Genomic DNA, 9,614 nt, shown 5'->3' on the forward strand with positions numbered 1-9,614 from the left:
AAACTTCAGACGAGTTTAGCACCGCCCAATTGTGAATGACTTTAGCTGAAAATCAGAACGAACCGAAAGGGTGCCCATCGAACTTTTTGAGATGTAATTATCCCATATAAGCTTGAGGTGTCCTAGTAAGAATCTCTGCAGGGAATCCATGGAAAAATTCTTGAAGAATTTCTTGGAATTATTTTCGGAGAAAAATTCTGGAATTTCCCTGGAGGAATTCCTCGACAGTTCCTGGGAGAATTCCGAAAGAATCTTCTCTGGATGAATTCCTGAAGAATTACCTGGAGAAATGTCCGAAAGCGCTTCTAGCATGTAAGTACTTATATGTATATTTAAAGTTAGTTACAGTGACTGTGTAAGAATCACAGGATATATTTCCGAAAGAATCGCAGGACGACTTTATGAAGAAACCACTGTGCAGGAACTGCAGGGAGTATTCTTGAAAAAAAAAATCATGGATGGATTCCTGAATAAATCTGTGGACGAAGGAAGGAAGGAAGGAAGGAAGGAAGGAAGGAGATTTCCCGAAGATAATTTTGAAAGAATACCTGGATGACTTTTTGGAGAATTTCCTTTCTACTGTATCCCTGAAAAATAATATTGAAAAATTCCAATACAAACCGCTGGAGCAATTCCTCTAGAAATCCTTCAAGAAATTCAAAAAAATTTCAGATGATCCTGGAAAAAAATCTTGGCTGATTCCCTGGAGAAGATGATTGACGGGTTACTGAAATTTTTGAACGAACCCCTGAATAAATTTTTGAAAAGATCCCGAGAGGAATTTCTGAAGGAATCACTACAGGAATTCCCGAAGTAATCCTTGACGGAATTCTTGGAAAACCCCCTAGAGGAATTCCTGTAGGTATGCCTGGAGTAAAAACTGTAGGAATCCCTGGAAGAATTTCTGAAAGTATGCCTCGAGGAATCCCTGGATAAATTCCTGGAGGAATCCTAAGTAACCGCATCAGGAATCCCTGTAAGAATTACTAGAAAAAAATCTGGATGAATCCTTTGAGGAATTTCTGGACGAATTCCTGAAAGAATTTCTAGAGAAATTCTTTGAGAAATCACAGACGGAATTCTTGGAGAAATCCCTGAAGCAATTTCTTGATGAATCTCTGGAGGAAATCCTGGAGAATCTTCTGGACAAATCCCTGGAGGAATTTTTGAAGGAATAATTGAAGGATTTCTTGGAGGCATCCCTGGAGAAATTCCTGGACGAATACCTTGGACAATCCCTGGAAAAATTCCTAGATGAATTTCTGATGAAACCTTTAGAGGAATTCTGGGAGAGACCTCTAGAAAAATTCCCGGAGTAATCCCCTGGAGAAATTCCCGAATGAATTCCTATAATTATCCCTGGAAGAATTCCTGTATTAATCCGTGGAGGAATTCATGCAGGAATATCTGGAGAAAGCCCTGGAAGAATTCCTGGAGAAATTCCTTGAGGACACCCTGGAGAATTTCCTGTATGAATTCCTGGAGCAAACGCTGGAAAATATCCTGAAGGAATCCTTGGATGAATTCCTGGAAAATACCCTAGAGGAATTCTAGGAGGACTCCCTGGAGAAATTTCAGAAGATTCCTTTTGAGGAATTCCAGAAGAAATCTTGAGAGATAAATAAAAAGTGGAATTCAAAGGAACCGTACTGAACCCGATTTTCTTTTTATTTACAGATATTCCCCTAACAAGCCCAGGTTAATCATCATCTTGAGAGATATTTGTACAGAAATTTAGAGCTACTTCGGCACTGCAGTCTTGGGGAATTAAAACGATAGTTTTAGATTTTTCCCAACGTTTCGACTCGTATTAGAGTCTTCTTCAGGGGATACTGTAATTATGGGAATCATTATTGTGTGGGTTACATGTTTCGATAGTTCACTTACATTCTGATTAATCGTTTTTCGTTTGGGTTGACATAGAACTGTCGGTGTCTAAACTATTGAACATTGGCTGTAAACAGGCAAACACAATGTTTAGTTACACATATTATTCTAAAAGTGGTTTGAATTAGACCTACATGTGGGATATTAAGTGAAACGTAGCGAGTTTTGTTAATTTCACTTAATGAAGCAACTAAATTCTTCGCACTACACATCTGGTGGAGGTAACGGTTGGTTTGAAGATGGTGGATCATTAGTTGTTTGATGGGTTTGAAATGTTTCGCAAAAGGTTTGTAAGATGGCTGCGTATGTGGAGTTTAACCCACTAACGTCTGTGCGATGATTTACTGTGTGTGGTGTGTTAGTGATATGGCACATTTCTAGAAATGCGAGTGTGTTCGTGTGATTGCTTCTGTCTAACACTGTGACCTGGCCTAGATTGAACATGTGGTCGTGATCGATGCAATGTTCGATTAACGCTGTTCGCTCTCTCAATGTTATCATATCTGTATCGGTTTTGCTATACCCTAATTCTTTTAGCCTGTTTAGTTTGTTAATATGTGTTTTGTGTCCGTATAATCTTGTTTGTAATCTGTTGTTGGTCATACCAATGTAGCATTGTTTACAATTGCTGCATGGTATTTTGTATACTACTCTACTCCTATCTAGCATACTAATCGGGTCTTTTACGGGTGTATGGAAACGTTGGATGGTTTTGGTTTGTCTGCATGCGATGGTGATGTTGTTGTAGTCTCTGTTGAGGATGCGGATGATGCATTCGGATAGTCCTGCGACGTATGGGATGGATCGGTAGATCAGATGTTCTCCGTGGTTTGTTGTTGTTGGCTCGATATTATGTGCATTTGGAGGTCGTTGAATTATTGAGGCAATTTCACGTTGAGTGTCCATTCCAGGTGCCGAAGGATCTGTGCTGGTTTTTATGAGCGGTCGTGTCGATGAGATGGCATTGGAGCATGTTGATGACTGCAGCTGTGACTGATTTGTCGGACGATCGATCGATGGGTTGGATGGCTGGATTGTTGGTTGGGACGATGATTGGTGTTGGATGGTTGGCGGCATAGCTGTTCGGGATGGTATTTCTGTGATAGAAGCTGTTTGTTCCTGTCTACCGTGACGATTGTTTTGATTGATGTACAGATGGAAGATTCTGTTTATCAATGTTTTCGGATACCCGTTCATGATGAGCTGATTCTGGATGATTTTCTTCTTCGCAGCTGTGTTTAAGTTGGTGGATAGTGTACAGACCCTGTGTATAAAGTTTCTTGCGACGTTTACTTTATATTTGGGTAGGTGGAAGGAGTGCCAGTTCAGCATCCTTCCGGAAGCTATTGATTTCATGAACCATTCGGTATGCAGAGTTTGGTCCTCGTTTCTGATCACCGTCATATCTAGGTATGGCAACTTTCCATTAACTTCGGTTTCTAGCGTAAACTGTAGCCTCACTTCGTGTCGGTTGAACGCGTCGAGTACTAGTTCCTTGGCATCGGTCGGAATGGCCATGAAGATATCATCCACATACTTTTTGAGTATTGGAATCGGGAAGGGAAGTGAGGACATAGCTTTATCGATTACTGTGTCCAGAGCGATGTCGGCTAGGATTGGTGACAGAGGACTGCCCATTGCTGTACCGAAAACTTGTCGATAGTATTGTCCTTCGAACCTAAAAAAGCTGGCATCCATACACAAATCGACGATTTCGATGAACAGGTCCAAGTTGATCTCCGTGATGATTTCTGACCACCTATCGATGATACTCTTTCTTACCAGTTCCCGGGGAACGTTTGTAAAGAGCGATACGACATCTAACGATATGATGATGTATCCTTCAGGTAGCTTGGTGTTTTGAATGTCCTGGCAAAAGGCGAAAGAACTGATGGTGTTGTATTTGCTCACCAACGATTCTTGCAGGACTTGGGCTACGAACTTCGACAACATGTATGTGGGAGCAGTCATATTGGGGATGACTGGTCTGAGAGGCAGACCGGGCTTGTGGGCCTTTGGTTGACCATAGATTCTTGGGCAAACCGAATCATGTCTGGTTAGTTGACGTGCGGTGTATTCATTTATGAGCTTTAGGTCTTTAAGCCTTCTTACTATGTTGTTGTTCTTTGACTGGAAACTTGATGTTGGGTCCCTGTTTACTTTCGTGTAGGTTTCATCGTCTTCTATCAAGGTTCGCATTTTTTGGTTGTAGTCCTCTTTGTACATTATTACTGTCCTATTGCCCTTATCTGCAGATAGGATGCATATTTCTGTATGGCTTTTCAGAAACCGGGTTGTGGTTCTCGTAGCTGATGCACAGAATCGCACGACCGGGTCATACGACTTCACGGAACTGCTGAAGCTATGTATGAAGTTGGTCATTGCGTTGACGACTCTGCATCTGTTTTGATCCTGCACTTGTTTTCGTTGATCCGTCCTGAGGATGTTTTCTACGTCTGCCATGACGTGATACAGTGGAACTTGCTGTATATCGGTATGAGGAAGAGCAAATTTCGGTCCTAGGCTTAGGAGATGCATCGTTTCGTTGGGAACCTGTATAGTGGTAGCATTCGTTATGGCGGTTTCGTTGAAGCAGATTGGGTTTCGTGGATGCCCTGGATCGTCGGAGATCCCGCTTAGTTTTCTGGATGTAGTTCTATTTCTGTCGTAGAGATGGTTTCGAAACGCTTCGCTTTGGAGCTCTATGAACCTGTCCGCGATTGGTTGACTGGTTTGCTGGATGATTGTTGGCGTGATATCTTGGATTTTCCGGTGTAGTGTGCCGATTTTGTAGAAGGTCTGTTTGATTTCGAGATTGAGGATCGACTTTTTGAACCTGTTTATCATACGGTCCACCTTATTTACGAACGGTCCGTTTTCGGCGATCATTTCGTGCGTGCATTTCAGGGCCTTCGAGATGTGCGGTGGGAAGATTCCTTTTCTCCGGCATGCGAGGAGAAATTTCTTACGGCTCACCATATTTGCGAGTTTCTTTTGGCTCTGGGCGTATTCTTTCATCGCTTTTGTTGCTTCATTTCCGAAGTTGGCTGTTATATAACGGAAATATCCATGTCGTATGGAGGCCATGATAGAGTACGGATAAGGAGAGTTCGACTGTTACGATCTATAGAGCTACTTCGGCACTGCAGTCTTGGGGAATTAAAACGATAGTTTTAGATTTTTCCCAACGTTTCGACTCGTATTAGAGTCTTCTTCAGGGGATACTGTAATTATGGGAATCATTATTGTGTGGGTTACATGTTTCGATAGTTCACTTACATTCTGATTAATCGTTTTTCGTTTGGGTTGACATAGAACTGTCGGTGTCTAAACTATTGAACATTGGCTGTAAACAGGCAAACACAATGTTTAGTTACACATATTATTCTAAAAGTGGTTTGAATTAGACCTACATGTGGGATATTAAGTGAAACGTAGCGAGTTTTGTTAATTTCACTTAATGAAGCAACTAAATTCTTCGCACTACACATCTGGTGGAGGTAACGGTTGGTTTGAAGATGGTGGATCATTAGTTGTTTGATGGGTTTGAAATGTTTCGCAAAAGGTTTGTAAGATGGCTGCGTATGTGGAGTTTAACCCACTAACGTCTGTGCGATGATTTACTGTGTGTGGTGTGTTAGTGATATGGCACATTTCTAGAAATGCGAGTGTGTTCGTGTGATTGCTTCTGTCTAACACTGTGACCTGGTCTAGATTGAACATGTGGTCGTGATCGATGCAATGTTCGATTAACGCTGTTCGCTCTCTCAATGTTATCATATCTGTATCGGTTTTGCTATACCCTAATTCTTTTAGCCTGTTTAGTTTGTTAATATGTGTTTTGTGTCCGTATAATCTTGTTTGTAATCTGTTGTTGGTCATACCAATGTAGCATTGTTTACAATTGCTGCATGGTATTTTGTATACTACTCTACTCCTATCTAGCATACTAATCGGGTCTTTTACGGGTGTATGGAAACGTTGGACCTGTTCATCGAAATCGTCGATTTGTGTATGGATGCCAGCTTTTTTAGGTTCGAAGGACAATACTATCGACAAGTTTTCGGTACAGCAATGGGCAGTCCTCTGTCACCAATCCTAGCCGACATCGCTCTGGACACAGTAATCGATAAAGCTATGTCCTCACTTCCCTTCCCGATTCCAATACTCAAAAAGTATGTGGATGATATCTTCATGGCCATTCCGACCGATGCCAAGGAACTAGTACTCGACGCGTTCAACCGACACGAAGTGAGGCTACAGTTTACGCTAGAAACCGAAGTTAATGGAAAGTTGCCATACCTAGATATGACGGTGATCAGAAACGAGGACCAAACTCTGCATACCGAATGGTTCATGAAATCAATAGCTTCCGGAAGGATGCTGAACTGGCACTCCTTCCACCTACCCAAATATAAAGTAAACGTCGCAAGAAACTTTATACACAGGGTCTGTACACTATCCACCAACTTAAACACAGCTGCGAAGAAGAAAATCATCCAGAATCAGCTCATCATGAACGGGTATCCGAAAACATTGATAAACAGAATCTTCCATCTGTACATCAATCAAAACAATCGTCACGGTAGACAGGAACAAACAGCTTCTATCACAGAAATACCATCCCGAACAGCTATGCCGCCAACCATCCAACACCAATCATCGTCCCAACCAACAATCCAGCCATCCAACCCATCGATCGATCGTCCGACAAATCAGTCACAGCTGCAGTCATCAACATGCTCCAATGCCATCTCATCGACACGACCGCTCATAAAAACCAGCACAGATCCTTCGGCACCTGGAATGGACACTCAACGTGAAATTGCCTCAATAATTCAACGACCTCCAAATGCACATAATATCGAGCCAACAACAACAAACCACGGAGAACATCTGATCTACCGATCCATCCCATACGTCGCAGGACTATCCGAATGCATCATCCGCATCCTCAACAGAGACTACAACAACATCACCATCGCATGCAGACAAACCAAAACCATCCAACGTTTCCATACACCCGTAAAAGACCCGATTAGTATGCTAGATAGGAGTAGAGTAGTATACAAAATACCATGCAGCAATTGTAAACAATGCTACATTGGTATGACCAACAACAGATTACAAACAAGATTATACGGACACAAAACACATATTAACAAACTAAACAGGCTAAAAGAATTAGGGTATAGCAAAACCGATACAGATATGATAACATTGAGAGAGCGAACAGCGTTAATCGAACATTGCATCGATCACGACCACATGTTCAATCTAGGCCAGGTCACAGTGTTAGACAGAAGCAATCACACGAACACACTCGCATTTCTAGAAATGTGCCATATCACTAACACACCACACACAGTAAATCATCGCACAGACGTTAGTGGGTTAAACTCCACATACGCAGCCATCTTACAAACCTTTTGCGAAACATTTCAAACCCATCAAACAACTAATGATCCACCATCTTCAAACCAACCGTTACCTCCACCAGATGTGTAGTGCGAAGAATTTAGTTGCTTCATTAAGTGAAATTAACAAAACTCGCTACGTTTCACTTAATATCCCACATGTAGGTCTAATTCAAACCACTTTTAGAATAATATGTGTAACTAAACATTGTGTTTGCCTGTTTACAGCCAATGTTCAATAGTTTAGACACCGACAGTTCTATGTCAACCCAAACGAAAAACGATTAATCAGAATGTAAGTGAACTATCGAAACATGTAACCCACACAATAATGATTCCCATAATTACAGTATCCCCTGAAGAAGACTCTAATACGAGTCGAAACGTTGGGAAAAATCTAAAACTATCGTTTTAATTCCCCAAGACTGCAGTGCCGAAGTAGCTCTATAGATCGTAACAGTCGAACTCTCCTTATTTGTACAGAAATTCTTGGAAGAATCCCTTTAGGAATTCTTGGAAAAATACCTGAAGAAATTTTTTGGAGGAACCTCAAAAGAAATGCCTGACAGAACTACTGGAGAAATTTCTGTCGGAAACCCAGGAAGAATTCCTGGATGAATCCCTAAAGAAGAGGAAATTCTTGGATTAATTCCTGGAGGTAATCATGGAAGAATTTCCGGAGGAATCCCTGGAAAAAAATCCTGAAGGAATTCCTGCATAAATTTCTGAAACAATTTCTGAAGGAATCCTTGGAAGATTTCCAGCAGAAATTGCTGGATGAAATGCTGTAGGAATTTCTGAAAAAAAATCGCAGAGGAATTCCTGAATCAATTTCTGAAGAAATTCCTGGATGAATTCCTGAAGAAATACCTGAGGTAGTTCCTGAAAGAATTCTTGGTGGAATTCCTGGAGAAGTCCATCGAGAAATGGAGGAATATCTGAAATAATTCCAGAAGAATTGGGGTAATTTCTGAAGGAATCCCTGGAGAACTTCCTGGAGGATTCCTGAAGCAATCCTTGAAGGAATTCCTAGCAGAATCTCAAGAGGAGTTCATGCAGGAATCCCTGGAGGATTTCTCTTTAATCACGTCTGAACAGGTTTAACGTAAGGGACTGAATGAATAATGCTACTCATTGATACACGCGTGGCGCGCTCGCTCGGCTCTGCTGTGGAAAGTTTTCGCAGGATTGATCTCGCCTTCGATCTCGCCGAATGTCACACTGAGAGGAAACAGTATTGCATATTCCCAACAGGAACTATCCCTGGGAGATTTCCTGGAGGAATCCTTGAATAAATTCCTGTAGGATTCTCTAGATAAGTTTTGGAAGGAATCCCTGGAACAATTTCTGGAGAAATTCCTAGAGGAATTCCCAGATAAGTATCTGGAGGAATTCCAGGAGGAATTTCCCGAGGCATTCCAGGAGGAATTGCTAGAGCAATTTCTGAAGGAATTCCAGGAGGAATTCTTGGAGGAATTTCTGGAGAAAATACTAGAGGAATCATCGGAGGAATTCCTGGAGGAATCTCTGGAAGAATCCTCATAGGAATCCCTGAAGGAATTCCTGGTGTATTCCTGGGGCAATTTTTGGAGAATCCATGAAAAAAATCCTGGCGGAATCTCTATAGGAATCCCTGGAGGAGAAATTCTTGATGAAATTTCCGGATGAATCCCTGGGAAATTTCCTGAAGAAATTCCTGAATGGTAAATCCTGGAGGAATTCTTAGTGGAATTCCTGGAGGAGTTCACAGAGAAATGCTTGGATGAAATCCTAAAGGAATGCCTGGAGGAATACCTTGAATAATTCCTGGATAAATTCCTGGAGGAATTTCTGGGGAAATTTTCGAAGGAATCCCTCATGTTTTATATTTTGAAAACAAGTACTGGCCCTCTGAGTATGTGTTAAGCTACTCGAAAAAGTATTGTAAAACTTTAAAACATGTTTAAATCGGTTTTTTAATTTTATTTTTGAATTTGTTGATTTGGGGTAACATTGATCATGTCACTGATCAATGTTCATTTGTGTTGAAAATACCCTTACTTACTAAATTCGGGGTCGCTGATTTCGAAATATGTTGTCCAAATTCTTACAAACTATGTACTTTTTAAGTTATTTTATAATTAAAATTCTCTAAACCACGAATAACGCCTAAAAATAGGCAATGGCTTAAGGAATTGCTAGCTTACTTTTAATAAATCGTATATTTTACTGAAAAAGAGCATTTTCATAAAAGTTTCGTTTATTAAATCCAACTCTAGGATATCATATTGAAGTAATATAGTGATTTCAAACCTCATATTGTATCTAGTA

General features: G+C 40.9%; 1 protein-coding gene across 1 annotated transcript; it reads right to left on the reverse strand.

Moving 5' to 3' along the window:
- Positions 1–3,212: 3,212 nt before the first annotated feature.
- Positions 3,213–4,866, reverse strand: LOC134289353 (uncharacterized). Its single transcript, XM_062855115.1, has 2 exons — positions 3,286–4,866; positions 3,213–3,230 (listed from the first exon to the last, which is right to left on the reverse strand). The coding sequence occupies exons 1-2, from the start codon at positions 4,864–4,866 to the stop codon at positions 3,213–3,215; spliced, it is 1,599 nt and encodes a 532-aa protein (XP_062711099.1).
- Between the last annotated feature and the right edge of the window lie 4,748 nt (positions 4,867–9,614).

Source organism: Aedes albopictus, chromosome 1, assembly GCF_035046485.1.
Source record: "Aedes albopictus strain Foshan chromosome 1, AalbF5, whole genome shotgun sequence".
Classification (NCBI taxonomy): Eukaryota; Metazoa; Arthropoda; class Insecta; order Diptera; family Culicidae; genus Aedes; species Aedes albopictus.

Coding starts and splice junctions, on each gene's coding strand:
- LOC134289353 (XM_062855115.1), bottom strand. CDS start 4,866: ATGGTGAGCCGTAAGAAATTTCTCCTCGCATGCCGGAGAAAAGGAATC.